The sequence below is a fragment of the Oncorhynchus keta genome, chromosome 6 (genome assembly GCF_023373465.1).
Source record: "Oncorhynchus keta strain PuntledgeMale-10-30-2019 chromosome 6, Oket_V2, whole genome shotgun sequence".
Classification (NCBI taxonomy): domain Eukaryota; kingdom Metazoa; phylum Chordata; class Actinopteri; order Salmoniformes; family Salmonidae; genus Oncorhynchus; species Oncorhynchus keta.
In genome coordinates this window covers 37798115-37817511 of record NC_068426.1, presented here as the reverse complement: position 1 = coordinate 37817511, position 19397 = coordinate 37798115, and the positions used below count along the sequence as shown (strand labels likewise).

At 42.3% G+C, this 19397-nt stretch overlaps 1 protein-coding gene and 1 long non-coding RNA gene across 5 annotated transcripts in view; one reads left to right on the top strand and one right to left on the bottom strand.

Annotated features, from left to right (window-relative positions):
• Positions 1-19397, top strand: part of LOC118385489 (microtubule-associated serine/threonine-protein kinase 3-like) — a 158710-nt gene that overhangs the window by 18790 nt on the left and 120523 nt on the right. For all 4 annotated transcript variants that reach the window (XM_052521471.1, XM_035772665.2, XM_052521470.1 and 1 more), the window contains 2 exons: positions 11032-11185; positions 18729-18853. In XM_052521471.1, coding sequence (XP_052377431.1) covers positions 11032-11185; positions 18729-18853 — 279 coding nt within the window. The remainder of the gene's footprint in view (positions 1-11031; positions 11186-18728; positions 18854-19397) is intronic.
• LOC118385491 (uncharacterized) lies at positions 11062-12480 on the bottom strand. The gene is made up of 3 exons (XR_004826039.2): positions 11888-12480; positions 11603-11674; positions 11062-11202 (listed from the first exon to the last, which is right to left on the bottom strand). It is a non-coding gene; the product is annotated as an uncharacterized LOC118385491 (long non-coding RNA).

Genomic DNA, 19397 nt, shown 5'->3' with positions numbered 1-19397 from the left:
GTTGGAAGTATGCTTGGGGTCATTGTCCATTTGGAAGACCCATTTGCGACCAAGCTTTAACTTTAATCTGACTGTCTTGAGATGTTGCTTCAATATACAGTGGGGCAAAAAAGTATTTAGTCAGCCACCAATTGTGCAAGTTCTCCCACTTAAAAAGATGAGGCCTGTCATTTTCATCATAGGTTGACATCAGCTATGACAGACAAAATGAGAAAAAAAATCCAGAAAATCACATTGTAGGATTTTTTAAAATGAATTTATTTGCAAATCTTGGTGGAAAATAAGTATTTGGTCAATAACAAAAGTTTATCTCAATACTTTGTTATATACCCTTTGTTGGCAATGACAGAGGTCAAATGTTTTCTGTAAGTCTTCAAGGTTTTCACACACATTCCTCCATGCAGATCTCCTCTAGAGCAGTGATGTTTTGGGGTTGTTGCTGGGCAACACAGACTTTCAACTCCCTCCAAAGATTTTCTATGGGGTTGAGATCTGGAGACTGGCTATGTCATTCCAGGACCTTGAAATGCTTCTTACGAAGCCACTCCTTCGTTGCCCGGGCGGTGTGTTTGGGATCATTGTCATGCTGAAAGACCCAGCCACGTTTCATCTTCAATGCCCTTGCTGATGGAAGGAGGTTTTCACTCAAAATCTCACGATACATGGCCCCATTCATTCTTTCCTTTACACGGATCAGTCGTCCTGGTCCCTTTGCAGAAAAACTGCCCCAAAGCATGATGTTTCCACCCCCAATGCTTCACAGTAGGTATGGTGTTCTTTGGATGCAATTCAGCATTCTTTGTCCTCCAACCACGACTAGTTGAGTTTTTACCAAACACTTCTATTTAGGTTTCATCTGAACATATGACATTCTCCCAATCTTCTTCTGGATCATCCAAATGCTCTAGCAAACTTCAGACGGGCCTGGACATATACTGGCTTAAGCAGGGGGACACGTCTGGCACTGCAGGATTTGAGTCCCTGGCGGCATAGTGTGTTACTGATGGTAGGCTTTGTTACTTTGGTCCCAGCTCTCTGCAGGTCATTCACTATGACCACCCCCCGTGTGGTTCTGGGATTTTTGCTCACCGTTCTTGTGATCATTTTGACCCCGCAGGGTGAGATCTTGCGTACAGCCCCAGATCGAGGGAGATTATCAGTCGTCTTGTATGTCTTCCATTTCCTAATAATTGCTCCCACAGTTGATTTCTTCAAACCAAGCTGCTTACCTATTGCAGATTCAGTCTTCCCAGCCTGGTGCAGGTCTACAATTTTGTTTCTGGTGTCCTTTGACAGCTCTTTGGTCTTGGCCATAGTGGAGTTTGGAGTGTGACTGTTTGAGGTTGTGGACAGGTGTCTTTTATACTGATAACAAGTTCAAACAGGTGCCATTAATACAGGTAACGAGTGGAGGACAGAGGAGCCTCTTAAAGATTAAGTTACAGGTCTGTGAGACAAAACTCTTGCTTGTTTGTAGGTGACCAAATACTTATTTTCCACCATAATTTGCAAATATATTCTTTAAAAATCCTACAATGTGATTTTCTGGATTTTTTCCCCCTAATTTTGTCTGTCATAACTGAAGTGTACCGATGATGAAAATTACAGGCCTCATCTTTTTAAGTGGGAGAACTTGCACAATTGGTGGCTGACTAAACTTTTTTTGCCCCACTGTATTTAAAAAAAAATACACTCCCTTTTAACTGTGTTAATTAACCTCCAGATGAGCCATACAACTCTCCTTTCGTGGCCTCCAACTGTTCTTAAATGCAAGTAAAACTAAATGCATGTTCTTCAACCGATCGCTACCTTCCCGCCCGTCCAGTATCACCACTCTGGACGGTTCTGACTTAAAATATGTGGACAACTACAAATACCTAGTTGTCTGGTTAGACTGTAAACTCTCCTTCCAGGCTCCCATTAAGCTTCTCCAATTAAAAAATGTAATCTAGTATCTTCTTCCCATTTCGCAACAAAGCATCATTCACTCATGCTGCCCAACATACCCTCTTAAAAGTGACTATCCTACCGATACTTGACTTTGGCGATGTCATTTACAAAATAGTCTCCCAACACTCTACTCAGACTGCATCCAATTTGCTATCACAGTGCCATCCGTTTTGTCACCAAAGCCCCATATACTACCCACCACTGCTACCTGTATGCTCTCGTTGGCTGGCCCTCGCTTCATTTTTGTCGCCAATCTCACTGGCTCCAGGTCCTCTAAGTCTTTGCTAGGTAAAGCCTCACCTTATCTCAGCTCACTGGTCACCGTAGCATCACCCACCCATAGCACGTGCTCCAGCAGGTATATTTCACTGGTCACCCCCAAAGCCAATTCCTCCTTTGGCCGCCTTTCCTTTCTGTTCTTTGCTGCCAATGACAAGAACGAAGTGAAAAATCACCGAAGCTGGAGACTCATATCTTCCTCTCTAACTTTTAAGCTCCAGCTGTCAGCAGCTCACAGATCACTGCACCTGTACATAGCCCATCTGTAAATAGCCCATCCAACTACCTCACCCCCATACTCTTATTTATTATTTTGCTCCTTTGCACCCCAGTATCTCTACTTGCACATTCATCTTCTGCACATCTATCACTCCAGTGTTTAATGACTAAATTGTAATTATTTTGCCACAATGGCCTATTTATTACCTTTACCTCTCTTATCTTACCTCATTGGAAACACACTGTATATAATTGTTTTTCTATTGTGTTATTGACTGTATGTTTGTTTATTCCATGTGTAACTCTGTTGTTTGTGTCACACTGCTTTGCTTTATCTTGGCCAGGTCGCAGTTGTAAATGAGAACTTGTTCTCAACTAGCCTACCTGGTTAAATAAAGATGAAATAGAAATAAATACAAAATTTGCTTGAAGTTGGGTCCAATGTCCAGCGGTTCTACTGTTAAGACTGTTTCTGGTAGATGTTTTCTAAGACTCCTTTTCCGTCTGACTGGAAATCAAAGACTGCTTATTCTACATTTTTTAGATGGAAAATGGTGGAAAATGTATGTGTGCCTTAATTTCTCAACAATATAAACTCTTAGCTTTCCTGTGACACCCAAATGAACTACACATGTTGGTGCTCATGAGTCCTTGGGAATGGAAATGACCTCATTCAATCCACCCACTGTCGTATAGGCAGACATTTCCCTTCTGGTCATATAGGCTACCTCATCTACAGAGTTGTTAACTGAGCTGTCCTCCTCAAGCAGTTCACCAACTTCTAGTCACACGTCTTGATCATTGAAAGGAGCTGTGTCTTTCTGCTCTTTGCTGTGGCAACAGAATACTGTTGGTACTGTCCACTGAGTGTGAATAGGGGAGGAGAATCTTGAGGAACGTTGGGTGATGCGTTTCTCCAACAGCGCACTCAGGCGCTGACGGAAAGCAATGGCAGGTCAAGGGTCGTACAGATGCCAATCCTTAAGCATGTGTCAAAATCCCACTTTGCTTTTGGAGTTTCGACTTAAATGCTTCTAGGAATACTGACCATGGATAGCAGAAACATCGATTAAAAAAATATATATAGATATTTTAAAATGGTTTTTGTTTTTGCTACAGGAAGTCAACAAATGAACAATGTTGACTTCCTGTAGCAGCAGTTGACCACTGTTTTGTATCTTTTTAAATATGAAACCCCTTGTAAATAACAAGTTTTCTCATCCATTTGATTGTCATCATTACTGTGCACTTCCATTACCCATTGACTTTACAATACTTTGTATAGATGTAACTAACTACCTTCTTGGTGTCACCTTAACACAACTGCTGTATGACATTGTTTTTATGACGCGCAGATGGTTAGCGTTACCCTGACTGCTTTCCTTTTCTAGATTTGTAGCCGTTTCCTCTTTCAGGCTGATAAACAGACCCAATGGTAGTTTTTGAGGGTCATCCTGAGCTTGGAAATATTTCACCCTAGACCATAGGTTAGGGTTACTTTGAACCAACTCCCTGTGGTAAATTGGGTCATTCAGGCTGTCCTCCAACAGATTTGTCTGATATTACTGACTAAGACAGACAGGCAGACTTTTGAGTTGTCAACCTGGAGGGGGACTGTTTACCAGTGATTTTATTTTTTATTTTTTTTGCGTGTCCCTAAGCTGCTTACAGAGGTCACTACAGTGCTGAGACTGAGTTATAATCGGTCTTTCCTTCTAAATTACACAGCACCCTGTTACATCACTGTCATTCATCTCTGTTGATTTCCCTTGAACACCTACCCCCACAAATAGGCCCAAATCCTGCTGATACTCTTCTCGGTAGGCTGGGACTGAAAATAACTGGGTTGTGTTTTATTATGCACCAAACGGAAGAAATCAGACTGAAACGGAGGGACAACCTGGACTTACCCAATAAGCAACAATCCTTTGCTTTGTTTTTAATGCATTGCTTTTAGTGTGGGCTTTAAAATATTGTTGGACTTGTTTTGTCAGAATTGTACCCAAAGGGAGACGAGTAGTGACATGACGGCAATTCACTGTAACCACACCGTTTTGAAGCCCCTACCTGAATATCAGAGTAGTACATGTTTGACAGATGAGATTGGTTGGCTGATCCTTGATTGGGTTTACGACTCTTCTCTTGGGTCTGCTTAGTTTCGTGCAACCTGCAAAACCACACACTCCAGACAATTTATTGGATAATGTGTAATATGTCTTCACAAAGAAGTAAATGAATTCTTCGTAGACATGAGTATATGAGGGGTAATTATTTAAAGGGACTTACATATGGAACTCCTGGCTATCGCCAGTCCTGTTTTTATTATTATGGAAGTAGGAGTTCATCCAGTCAAGTCAGACGATGAATGATACACCCCCCAAATGAGTTCTGTTTGTTATGCCTCAATTTGTTTTTTATTGAACTTAGCTGTACTCTGGAGCTGCACTTCTCGAAAATGTCTGGCCCCAGCCCAATCATGACCTCATTTGATTTGACTGTGTCTGTTTCTAAAGTCCATCTGTAAGTCTTATCTGCCTTTTTATCACGACGAGTCTGGTTAATGATCAATAGTACCTTTTTTTTTTTTGAATAAGGGATGTTTGAATACTCTCACAGTGGTGGGATGGCACCCAAATATGTGAGTTATATATATTTTTTTCTTCCACACAACAAATGGTCTAGTACCTCGTGTTTTTTTACAACGTTGCTGCAGAAGTTAACAGTAGGAATGAACTTTCAGAAAGTTAACAAAGCACTTCATTAGGCCCACGTCACAATATTCACAAATCGACGGAAACGTTTTTTTTTTTAGTGGTCTTTTCATTGAATCGCGGGACTTTTTCTAAACTTTTCCACCTAGTCAGACTAAAGGCATTGAAAAGCAGCGAAGGACCAATGTCAAACAAGCCACAGTAAATACACCATTCCTTCAATTCAAAACCCACTTCCTGCCTGCTGCTGACGAAGTAGTCCTGTTTAGTATGGCATAGTGGTGGTTGAGTACTTTCAAAAGTACTCGGTGGCGTTGAGCTTTCAAAAGTCTGCATTTTCAAAATGCAGACCCTCTAAAAATATGCATTTTTAATAGATTTCACCTGCCTTCGAATTAAACAAATTGACAAAAGTCTGTGTTCTAGAATGCTGAAAAAATATGGTTCGGTTCAAGAGGGTGCTGTGTGTGAACTTCTTTTACTCTGTTATTATAATCAATATGAATGATATTTCAACCTAAAATACGCTTGTACTCGACAGTGTTCGTGTGTTTGAGGGAAATGACAAGCTCGTGACACGTGTCTGATTAGTGTGAAATCAGCCACATAACATTGTCAACAGCCTAAGTGCGCACATTTTGATATCTTTTCATTTACCTTCCTCCGTTGCTCTCTACTTTCTCCGTTTGGCACCCTGGTCAAAAATGGCGTGTCCCCTAGCAAAGTCAACACTACTGTGAAATGTTAAGTATGGCTTAATCTGCCAGAACAGGTTGGCACAGGTGGAATGATCCTGTCTATCTCTCTGTCTACGCAGTCTGGCATGATCATGTAATCAAAAAAGTGCTAGAAATACACCTCTATTGTTTTCAATCAAGATCTCAGCGATCACTGCCTCATTGCCTGCATCCGTAATGGTTTGTGGTCAAACAACCACCTCTCATCACTGTCAAAAGCTCCCTAAAACACTTCAGCGAGCAGGCCTTTCTAATCGACCTGGCCCGGGTATCTTGGAAGGTTATTCAACTCATTCCGTCAGTAGAGGATGCCTGGTTGTTCTTTAAAAGTGCCTTCCTCACCATCTTAAATAAGCATGCCCCATTCAGAAAAATGTAGAACCAAGAACAGATATAGTCCTTGGTTCTCTCCAGACCTGTCTGCCCTTGACCAGCACAAAACATCCTGTGGCGTTCTGCATTAGCATCGAACAGCCCCCGTGATATGCAACTTTTCAGGGAAGTTCGGGAAAGCTAAAGGCTAGCTTTTTCAAGCAGAAATTTGCATCCTGTAGCACAAACTCCCAAAGGTTCTGGGACACTGTAAAGTCCATGGAGAATAAGAGCACCTCCTCCCAACTGCCCACTGCACTGAGGCTAGGAAACACTTTTACCACCGATAAATTCATAATTGAGAATTTCAATAAGCATTTTTCTACTGCTACTGCTTTTTACACCTGGCTACCCCTACCCCGGTCAACAGCCCTGCTGAAAAATATAGATTTTTCTACTGTATTATTGACTGTATGTTTGTTTATTCCATGTGTAACTCTGTGTTGTATGTGTCGAACTGCTATGCTTTATCTTGGCCAGTTCGCAGTTGCAAATGAGAACTTGTTCTCAACTAGCCTACCTGGTTAAATAAACGTGAAATATATATATATATTTTTTTTAAACAGCGCTGTGAAGCAAGCGTTGCTAAGAGCTGCTGGTAAACGCAGTAAAGTTTAAAAGAATGCTTACGAGCCTGCTGCCACCTACCACTGCTCAGACTGCTCTATCAAATTTCAAATCATAGACTTTATTATAGTATGATAAACACAGAAATATGAGCCTTTGGTCATTATGGTCAAACTTTCATTTAGAAAACAATCTTTATTCTACAAATCAAACCAAATCAAATGTTATTTGTCACATGCATATGGTTAGCAGATGTTAATGCGAGTGTAGCGAAATGCTTGTGCTTCCGACAATGCAGTAATAACCAACGAGTAATCTAGCTAACAATTCCAAAACTACTGTCTTATACACACAAGTGTAGGGGAATAAAGAATATGTACATAAAGATATATGAATGAGTGATGGTACAGAGCAGCATAGGCAAGATACAGTAGATGGTATCGAGTACAGTATATACATATGAGATGAGTATGTAAACAAAGTGGCATAGTTAAAGTGGCTAGTGATACATGTATTACATAAAGATGCAGTAGATGATATAGAGTACAGTATATACGTATACATATGAGATAAATAATGTAGGGTATGTAAACATTATATTAAGTAGCATTGTTTTAAAGTGGCTAGTGATATATTTTACATCAATTCCCATTATTAAAGTGGCTGGAGTTGAGTCAGTGTGTTGGCCGCAGCCACTCAATGTTAGTGGTGGCTGTTTAACAGTCTGATGGCCTTGAGATAGAAGCTGTTTTTCAGTCTCTCGGTCCCAGCTTTGATGCACCTGTACTGACCTCGCCTTCTGGATGATAGCGGGGTGAACAGGCAGTGGCTCGGGTGGTTGTTGTCTTTGATCTTTATGGCCTTCCTTTGACATCGGGTGGTGTAGGTGTCCTGGAGGGCAGGTAGTTTGCCCCCGGTGATGCGTTGTGCAGACCTCACTACCCTCTGGAGAGTCTTACGGTTGTGGGTGGAGCAGTTGCCATACCAGGCGGTGATACAGCCCGACAGGATGCTCTCGATTTGTGCATCTGTAGAAGTTTGAGTGCTTTTGGTGACAAGCCAAATTTCTTCAGCCTCCTGAGGTTGAAGAGGCGCTGCTGCACCTTCACGTTGCTGTCTGTGTGGGTGGACCAATTCAGTTTGTCTGTGATGTGTACGCCGAGGAACTTAAAACTTACTACCCTCTCCACTACTGTTCCATCGATGTGGATAGGGGGGTGTTCCCTCTGCTGTTTCCTGAAGTCCACAATCATCTCCTTAGTTTTGTTGACATTGAGTGTGAGGTTATTTTCCTGACACCACACTCCGAGGGCCCTCACCTCCTCTCTGTAGGCCGTCTCGTCGTTGTTGGTAATCAAGCCTACCACTGTTGTGTTGTCCGCAAACTTGATGATTGAGTTGGAGGCGTGCGTGGCCACGCAGTCGTGGGTGAACAGGGAGTACAGGAGAGGGCTCAGAACGCACCCTTGTGGGGCCCCAGTGTTGAGGATCAGCAGGGTGGAGATGTTGTTACCTACCCTCACCACCTGGGGGCGGCCCGTCAGGAAGTCCAGTACCCAGTTGCACAGTGCGGGGTCGAGAACCAGGGTCTCGAGCTTGATGACGAGTTTGGAGGGTACTATGGTGTTAAATGCTGAGCTGTAGTCGATGAACAGCATTCTCACATAGGTATTCCTCTTGTCCAGATGGGTTAGGGCAGTTTGCAGTGTAGTTGAGATTGCAGTTTCCCTAGTTATATCGCCTGCTGACATGAATTTCTTTTAACTAAATATGCAGGTTTAAAAATATATACTTCTGTGTATTGATTTTAAGAAAGGCATTGCTGTTTATGGTTAGGTACATTCGTGCGACGATTGTGCTTTTTTCACAAATGCGCTTTTGTTAAATCATCCCCCGTTTGGCAGAAGTAGGCTATGATTCGATGATAAATTAACAGGCACCGCATTGATTATATGCAACATCGGACAAGCTAGTTAACCTAGTAATATCATCAACCATATGTAGTTAACTAGTGATTATGTGAAGATTGTTTTTTATAAGATAAGTTTAATGCTAGCTAGCAACTTACCATGGCTCCTTGCTGTACTGGCGTAACAGGTGGTCAACGTGCCTCGCAGTTTCCTCATGGAATGCAATGTAATCGGCCATAATCGGCGTCCAAAAATGCCAATTACCCATTATGAAAACTTGAAATCGGCTCTATTTAATTGGCCCTTCCGATTTTTAATCGGTCGACCTCTAGAATACTTATATATACACACACACAGTTGAAGCGGAAGTTTACATACACCGTAGCCAAATACATTTAACTTAGTTTTTCTGAATTCCTGACAAATAAAATCCTAGTAAAAAATTTATTTTCTTAAATTCACCATTTTATTTTAAGAATGTGAAATTTTAGAATAATAGTAGAGAATTATTTTAGCTTTTATTTCTTTCATCACATTCCCAGTGGGTCAGAAGTTTACTTACACTCAATTAGTATTTGGTAGCATTGCCTTTAAATTGTTTAACTTGGGTCAACGTTTTGGGTAGCCTTCCACAAGCTTCCCACAATAAGTTGGGTGAATTTTGGCCCATTCCTTCTGACAGAGCTGGTGTAGCTGAGTCAGGTTTGTGGGCTTCCTTGCTCGCACACGCCTTTTCAGTTCTGCCTGCACATTTTCCATGGCATTGAGGTCAGGGCTTTGTGATGGCCACTCCAATACCTTGACTTTGTTGTCCTTAAGCCATTTTGCCACAACCTTGGAAGTATGCTTGGGGTCATTGTCCATTAGGAAAACCCATTTGCGACCAAGCTTTAACTTCCTGACTGATGTCTTGATGTTGCTTCAATATATCCACATAATTTTCCTGCCTCATGATGATGCTGCCACCCCCATGCTTCACGGTTGGGAAGGTGTTCTTCGGCTTGTAAGCCTCTCCCCTTTTCCTCCAAACATAACGATGGTCATTCTGGCCAAACAGTTCAAATTTTGTTTCATCAGACCAGAGGACATTTCTCCAGAAAGTACGACCTTTGTCCCCATGTGCAGTTGCAAACCATAGTCTGGCCTTTTTATGGTGGTTCTGGAGCAGTGGCTTCTTCCTTGCTGAGTGGCCTTTCAGGTTATGTTGATATGGGACTCATTTTACTGTGGATGTAGATTATTTTGTACCTATGTCCTCCAGCATCTTCACAAGGTCATTTGCTGTTGTTTTGGGATTGATTTGCACTTTTTACTTGTACAGATGAGCATGGTACCTTCAGGGGCTTGGGAATTCCCAATGATGAATCAGAGTTGTGGAGGTCGTTGACCAGGGAAGTGACCAAGAACCCGATGGTCACTCTGACAGAGTTCCTCTGTGGAGATGGGAGAACATTCCAGAATGACAACCATCTCTGCAGCACTCCACCAATCAGGCCTTTTATGGTAGAGTGGCCAGACGGAACCCACTCTTCAGTAAAAGGCACATGACCGCTCGCTTGGAGTTTGCTAAAAGGCACCTGTGTAGATTGAGGGGTGGGGGGGACTATTTTAATCCACTTTAGAATAAGGCTGTAACGTAACAATGTGGAAAAAATGAAGGGGTCTTAATACTTTCCGAATATACTGAAATTAAATTGGATTATTATCAATGACTTATTATTATTATCACTGACTCACTGGCACTCAACACTAAATACCTTCTCCAAGCTAGCTAACCACTGTCGCTATTATTGACATCACATTTACTCATCAATAGGTTTTACAAGGATGATGCAACATTTTCTGAAGTGTGCAATGCAACACATATTACAGTGTTTGTGTACACAAGGATTTGATCATGCACAGGTTTTTTTTACAGTGCACCAACTACTCACGTTGTACTCTCACTGGGCGGCTATTTGTGATGTTAGTCATCTCTACCATCGTTTTGTCGTTGGATTGTATGCTTGCATGATAATTCAGCACCTTAACTGTACTGTATGGTCTACTGTTTGCTGCTCGCACAAGTGATCTCTAATCAGGCTTGAGTGATACAGAACCAAGTAAAAAATGTTCACCAACGTCCGCCTTCAGCCCCACCACCGTACCCCCGTAGCTTCCAAACGACCAAGTTCCTGTGACAATTTCTTCAATATGAATTGGCCATAACCCACCAGTGTGGTTCTTGATCCACAATTTGGGAGCCATTGACCTAACTTAACCACCATCTGTCCTCCTCTCCTGCAGTTGGATAACATCCTGTACCCTCCGTCCATGCCCTTCCGGAAGTCCACCAACCTGGAGGTCATCCACGGCGTGGGCCTCTCCCTCAAATTCAAGAGACCACTCTGTGAGGACGGCATGAACCTCCGTAGGGGGAGCCTTGGGAGCGTTCTCACAGGTAATAACCACAGGGCCCTGCAGGTACACATGCAGAAACACAATAATATTTATATATATACACACTAGTGTTCCATGATATACCAAAACCTCTGTACCTACTGACTTAAGAGGTGGCGCAGCGGTTTAAAGCACTGCATCTCAGTGCTAGAGGCATCACTACAGACCCTACTTCAATCCCAGGCTGTATCACAACCGGCCGTGATCAGGAGTCCCATAGGACGGCGCACAATTGGCCCAGCGTCGTCCGGGTTAGGGGAGGGTTTGGCCGGGGTAGGCGGACATTGTAAAATAAGAATTTGTTCTTCACTGACTTGCCTAGTTAAATAAAGGTTAAATAAATAAAACATGTATGTCTGCCTATCAGTGTAGCTGATGTCCCCTTATAGTTTGAGAGCATCTGGCCTGCTCCACTTACTTATTCCCAGCTCTAGCCTGTCCCGAGGAACCACTGCACTCACTGGGAGTCCGGGCTGCATCGCCACTCATGCTGCACAGAAGTTTAACACACTTGAATAATGCAACATGAAATGTCGAATGTGTTAATTACTGTTCGTAAAACCATGTCCATTACAGGCAAGAACACTTTACAATGAAGATACCGGTAGCTTCCAGCTTTGTAGGCTAACTTTCCTTGCTAGCGTACAGCTGAAGCTAACATCAATTCCCTACCCTAGTACCTTGTTTGTGATTAAATGCAAACCTTAATGCGAAAATGTTGATGATTTCAAAGCTGTTTGTCACAAAATGTCATTCATTCACGTTGTCTCCCAGCCTCCGGTCTCTCTCAATCATATGCATATGTGCTTTAGCATCGAACTGACTGTTAGTGAATGACGTCATGGATCTTAAAGAGACAGTGCACACTTTTCTAAAAGGAAAGATTGCTGCTTCTATGCAAATGTTGTTGATCAGTACGATTAAAATGAGTCCCAAATGGTAGGGAAACAGATTGCTTTTCATCTAGTGTCCCATGAAATAACTCAATGTATGCACACAGTTGTATTGAATATGCATTCCCCTCTATTGTGAATAGGCCTAGGCTACATCTTGATTTACCCAGTTTAATAATGTGGTGAGGGGTGACCTGGAGCTGTGCTCCGACCGGGGCACTAATTAGGGATTTACTCTCCTGGCTGGTGTGTGATGAGTGCTGATGAGGAAACCATCTCCGGATCCTCGTTTTCCTTCCTGTCTCTGTGTGTCATCCTGTTTTACCGTCCGACCCTCCAGGCCTTACAGCAAGGCACCGGATGCCACGGGGAGGAGGCGTGTCGTAGAACAGCGGGGTCATGTTCAGGAGGGCACACTGTAGGATAAAAGGGGAAAGGACAATCTTTGTTCTCATTAGACAAGTTCAGATTGTGCCTCTGACTTTCAAAAAGATGTGAATCGACTTTTCCCTTCTAAACAGGATACAGGTAGAAAAGCAGAGGAAGTTTTCTTTTACTGAGGTCCTTTTTCTTAGTGACGAGGTAGATAACTGTTGCAGAGGGAAAAGGCATCGATGGAGGAGGGAGAATATTTCCACCTGAAATAATTGGTGACTGTAAGACACACACACACAAAGTGATGTCCCCTAGGTTTAATAACAGAGAAATTACCCCCCCCCCCTAACCCTACCTGAAGTTAAGTGCTTTTGTGCTGGGAGGTCACCATACATGGAGTTGGATGAGAATCCTCTTCAACATCACATTTCCGTCAGCCTCTTTGAAATGCATGAGGAAAGGCCCATTCGAAAAGCAGGACGTTTTGGTAATGCAAGGCTCATGCATGTGTAATAGCCTCTTTCCATGAGCCAGGCAGGCTCTCATACATGTGAGAAGAAATCGGGAGATGGGAGATATGGTTTTTTCCAGAGATTGTAAAGGCTAAATGGTTGGTTAATGTGTATAAAGGATGATGCCTGAAGTATAGGGCAACCATGTCACGCGCGCACACAAATGCATGCACGCAGACATACCGACATACAGGCAGGCATACAGAACATTTTACATCTCACCATGGTTTTACTTTGTTGGTCTTGACTTGTGTTGAATAGCTTCTCCGTGATGTGTTGGTGCTTGTTTTTGACATTTCATTTGAACTCGTCTGTTGCTCTCATTTTCCATCGCCACTTCAGGCGCCCATTTAGTTTAGTTGTCCTGACAGTGCTGTTGAGTGCAGCCAATTTCAGCAGTGCCAGCGTGGCTGACAGAACCGAATGCCAAATCGAACCGAATCCTCAGCCACATATTGCAAATCCCACATTAGACAAAGGCGCTTCTGTAAGTTGTTGAATTCTAACTTGTCAAAGCATGTGCATCATATTTGCCAGGCATATCAAATGTGATCAGACTCCGCGTCTCACCCGTCTCATTTTGCATCCTACGCAATGGGACAATTAGGCTTTATAGCTAGTTAGCTGTCTGAGTTGGCGCGATTTGTCCGTGTTCGTGTTGGGCTAAGTCTTCCTAGTGCTGTAGACTAGAGCAGATCAGGTGAAGTGTTTACCAAGAAAGTCTTAATGCGGTCAGTGTGAAAGAAGACTATGTTCTCTATCGCTGTGTGTCTGGGTCTAATGGTCAGAGCTGGCAGAACTCTGCTTACTCAGGCTATACGTTGGGCGACATGGAACTTTGTTGAGCATATTTTGATTTGACTTTCGCAGCCACCCATATAGGCTACATTTTGCAGCCATTCATGTCCAGTGCCTTCAGAAAGTATTCATACCCCTTGACTTATTCCACATTTTGCTGTTGCAGCCTGACTTCAAAATGTATTTGTATTCTCACCCATCTACACACACACACAACTCCATAATGACAGAGTGAAAACATGTTTTTAGAAATGTTAGCAATTTTCTTTTCAATGAAATATGTGTAAGTATTCAAATCCCCGAGTCAATACATGTTAGAATCACCTTTTGGCAGCAATTACAGCTGTGAGTCTTTCTGGGTAAGTCTTCAAGAGCATTGCACACCTGGATTGTATAATATTTGAAAAGTGAATTGCTTTGCCACATTTTTTTGCAGCATTACTTTAGTGCCTTGTTGCAAACAGGATGCATGTTTTTAGAACATTTTTATTCTGTACAGGCTTCCTTATTTTCACACTGTCAATTCCGTTGATCCATCTTCAGTGTTCTCCTATCACAGCCTTTAAACTCTGTAACTGTTTTAGAGTCACCATTGACCTCATGGTGAAATCCCTGAGCGGTTTCCTTCCTCTCCGGCAACTCTGCTAGAAAGTACGCCTGTATCTTTGTAGTGACTAGGTGTATTGATACACCATCCAAAGTGTAATTACACTGAACAAAAAAATATAAATGCAACAATTTCATTGATTTTACTGAGTTACAGTTCATAAAAGGAAATCAGTCAATTGAAATAAATTCATCAGGCCCTAATCTATGGATTTCACATGACTGGGAATACAGATATGCATCTGTTGGTCACATATCTTTAAAAAATAAAGTAGGGGCATGGATCAGAAAACCAGTCAGTATCTTGTGTGGCCTCATGCAGTGCAGCACATCTCCATCACATAGAGTTGATCAGGCTGTTGATTGTGACCTGTGGAATGTTGTCCCACTCTTCAATGGCTGTGCAAAGTTGCTGGATATTGGCGGGAACTGAATCACCTCCAGCATAATTTAAAAGAATTTGGCAGTGCATTCAACCGGCCCCATAAATGCAGACCACGTATGGCGTCGTGTGGGCGAGCTGTTTGCTGATGTCAACGTTGAGTGACCCATGGTGGCGGTGGGGTTATGGTATGGGCAGGCATAAGCTACGGACAACGAACACAATTAGCATTTTATCAATGGCAATTTGAATGTACAGCAATACCGTGATGAGATCATGAGGCCCATTGTCGTGCCATTCATCGTACACGTCTAGTGAGTATGCAGGAAGAATGGAAGAACTGGGACATTTTCAGCTTCCTGGAATTGTGTACAGGTCCTTGCGATATGGGGCTTTGCATTATCATGCTGAAACGTGAGGTGATGGCGGTGGATGAATGATACGACAATGGGCCTCAGGATCTCATCACGGTGTCTCTGTGCATTCAAATTGCCATCGATAAAAGGCAATTGTGTTCATTGTCTGTATTTTATGCCTGCCCATACCATAACCCAAGTGCCACTATGGGGCACTCTGTTCACAACGTGTTGTGACAAAACTGCACATCTTAGAGTGGCCTTTTATTGTCCCCAGCATAAGGTGCACCTGTGTAAACATGTTGATTAGCTTCTTGATAAGCCACACCTGTCAGGTGGATGGATTATCTTGGCAAAAGAGAAATGCTCACTAATAGGGATGTAAACTAATTTGAACTCAACATTTGAGAGAAATACATTTTTACGTGTGTATGGAACATTTCTGGTATCTTTTATTTCAGCTCATGAAACATGGTACCAACACTTTACATGTTGCGTTTTATATTTTAGTTCAGTGTAATAACTTCACCGTGCTCAAAGGGATATTCAAAAAATAAAATAAAAAAATGATATATCTTTTTTTACCCATCTACCAATAGGTGCCCTTCCTTGTGAGGCATTGGAAAACCTCCCTGGTCTTTGGTTGGATCTGTGTTAGAAATGCACTGCTCCGCTGAGGGACCTTATGATTATCTGTATGTGTGGTGTACAGAGATGAGGTAATCACGTTAAACACTATTATTGCAACCAAATGAGTCGATGCAATTTGTGACTTGTGCAACAAAAAAAAGTATCTTGAACTTGTTTAACAAAGGGGTTGTGAATACCTATCGACTCGAAACATTTCAGCTCTTCATTTGCAATTAATTTGTAAAACTTTAGAAAACATAATTCCACATTATGGGGTATTGTGTGCAGGCCTGGGACAAAAGAAGTCTCAATTTAATCCATTTTAAATTCAGGCTGTAACACAATAAAATGTGGAAAAAGTCAAGGGGTATGAATACTTTCAGAAGGCAATGTACATTACAAATCACAAGGTCTCATCGAACTCCAGTCCCTTGAAGGCAACACATGCGGACGTTCTTATTTCATTGTTTAAAATGGAATATCTGAAACATACGATACACTTGCAGTGAAGCCACTCAACAACTATATCATCCCAGTCATCCAACAGACTCTCATTCAACAACTACATCATCCCAGTCATCCAACAGACTCCCATTCAACAACTACATCATCCCAGTCATCCAACAGACTCTCATTCAACAACTACATCATCCCAGTCATCCAACAGACTCCCATTCAACAACTACATCATCCCAGTCATCCAACAGACTCCCATTCAACAACTACATCATCCCAGTCATCCAACAGACTCCCGTTCAACAACTACATCATCCCAGTCATCCAACAGACTCCCATTCAACAACTACATCATCCCAGTCATCCAACAGACTCCTGTTCAACAACTACATCATCCCAGTCATCCAACAGACTCCCGTTCAACAACTACATCATCCCAGTCATCCAACCGACTCCCGTTCAACAACTACATCATCCCAGTCATCCAACCGACTCCCGTTCAACTACATCATCCCAGTCATCCAACCGACTCCCGTTCAACAACTACATCATCCCAGTCATCCAACCGACTCCCGTTCAACAACTACATCATCCCAGTCATCCAACCGACTCCCATTCAGAGCGACATGCTGACATTCTTGCCCCCTGGCATTTGATTAATCAGCTGTTATTGGTTTACCAGAGTCCACACACCATAGTACCAAGGTCTCAATCAGTCTCTGATCAAAAAAGAAAGATCAAGGACCAAAACTAGCTGACACTGCAGCCCCTCAGGACCAGAGTTCTGCTCCGAAACACATTAGGTCAAATCGAGGTGAGAGGAATGTCTCTCTTCCTCCGCTCCTCCTTTTCACTCATCGTCTCCACCAAGGCAGTTAATTCTCTCATATTAACTGTTGACTTGCCGTGCTTCCTTCAACAGGAAATGGAAATGTATACACACACATGAAAGTCTAGAGGGGATAAGAGGGATGATGAGAAGAGGGTGACACACGATTTTAGGCAGAATTAAAAAATATATATATTTTTTAAATGACTGCTAGGAGCCTCAATGCCACAATGTGACACGATAATCCAGACTGCACGCACACACACACATTATTTGGGCTCTATAGAGTACCACATTATGAGTTATAATACCCATTGGCAACATTTCTTTAAATTTTACATTTCTGTGAACTGTCTTGTGCAAGGTTGCATGACAATTTAACACTGTTTGCAAAGGTGTCAGCTAGCGATGACCACACGAAACCCAGCCCTTATTTTATGTTTCTAAAATTCCCTATGGGAGAAAAATGAATGGTGGAAAAACTATTGGAACCATTTCCCTGTTTGACCTCTAGGTTTTATGGATAATAAAACCTAGAGGGGCTCTAAACTGCATAGCTGATTTCATAACTGAACAAAATGTGGTTGAATGTTGATTGTAATCTTAGCACCTGTGGACCTACTGCCATCTAGAGACTGTGAGAGTCAATTCATGCATAATCCAAAAATGTGGTCGGTGGCGCCGGAGGTACTCCGTACCGCATCGCCGTGCTCCTTTCAAGTGTTGTAACAATGCAGAGGACTCCCTATAGCTCAGCACTTTATATGATTGGTTGACGGTAGGTGGGGGCGGGAGGTCCTGTATAAACACAAACTGACTGATTTGACAACTTCCTTCACAACAGCTCTGCGCTGCTTGGCGACGCGCAGGAAGTATGAATGCTCTGACTTTTGCGGAGGCCATATCACCGTAAATGCTGCACGCACCCAAATGCAGCGCGCACCCAATCCGAATGACCATGACCATTTTACTGGGAGACAACTCTTGGGGAAATATTTGCCCTGAAAAATATGTATTTGTTAAGAGCTTGTTAATCTTAGGATTCAACGTAGGAAACGTCTCATCAACATGCCCTGTACTGTAGCGTCTCTGGTCTTATAAGTGTATTAACTTTCACTGCTGCCTCTTATGTGTGAGCCCATGCAGTCTTAGGGGCTTCTGCTCTGTTTCTCTTAAGGAGAGGAGGAGGACAGGATTAGTTCATTTCTGTGAAGCACTCAATGTAATTTGTTATGGTATGCATTTGCATTGATATCTATTTATCTGTGCAAATGGTGTGAGTAGGCAACCGGTATCCTCACGTCGGGAATGTATCGCTGGTCTTTTTAACACCCAAAATAAAATCAGTCAATATTTAAAATAAAGATAAAGCACAATACCAACAGCTTCTTTTTCTCTTTTTATTTGTACTTTTCTCATAATATGCATACAGTAAAAAGTATCCTACAATGTGATTTTCTGGATTTTTTTTTTTCTCATTTTGTCTGTCATAGTTGAAGTGTACCTATGATGAAAATTACAGGCCTCATCTTTTTAAGTGGGAGAACATGCACAACTGGTGGCTGACTAAATACGTTTTTTTGCCCCACTGTATATTACTGTACCTGCTCCTATACGCCTGTCTGTAGTTTAACTACTGTTGTCTGTCTTGTACAGGAAATGATCTGCTCTCTATAATGTAACTACCATTTGTGTCTTGTCCTATAGGAAAGTACCTGCTGCCCTATGTGTCCCCCCACCAGGCATGGCAGACCCCCTCGGAGAACTCCAACCTGGTGCGGATGCGCTCCACCACCTTGGGGAAGTCAGCCCCCTCTCTCACCTCTAGTCTGGTGAGAAGTACATCCTGTTAATTCCACTACCACATTATTTGTACCCCCCTGCTTTGATGTTGAGACCAGGATATTGTTAATCAGATATTTGATTGGCGTATTAATCTGACATTTCCATTTATTATTGCCATATTTTAAGCCATATTTATTTGCATAGCAAGACACTCCTCATGACAGTACAGTGAATACTCAGCAAAGAAACGTCAATCAGTAATAATGGTAAACAACATTTTTTTTTACCTTTATCTCAAAGTCGTAGTGATTAATATTTCGTCAGAGCCATAATGTTCAGGTCCTTGATTATAAACAAACAGTACGCAATCTATGATGATTTCAGAAAAATAAGATTCTGTGATGGGGATCTGTCTGAGATCTTGATTGGAGCAGATATCGTCTAATCCCTCAGTCTGAAATGCCAGTCACCAGTGACTAGTCTCACTTTGACCTTGAGCATCAAAGAGCCTTTAAGTCCGACATCACCCATCTCTCCTGTATTCTTTCAGATAACAAAAGCGATAGCAAGCCCAGATTTCCTTTTGATGGG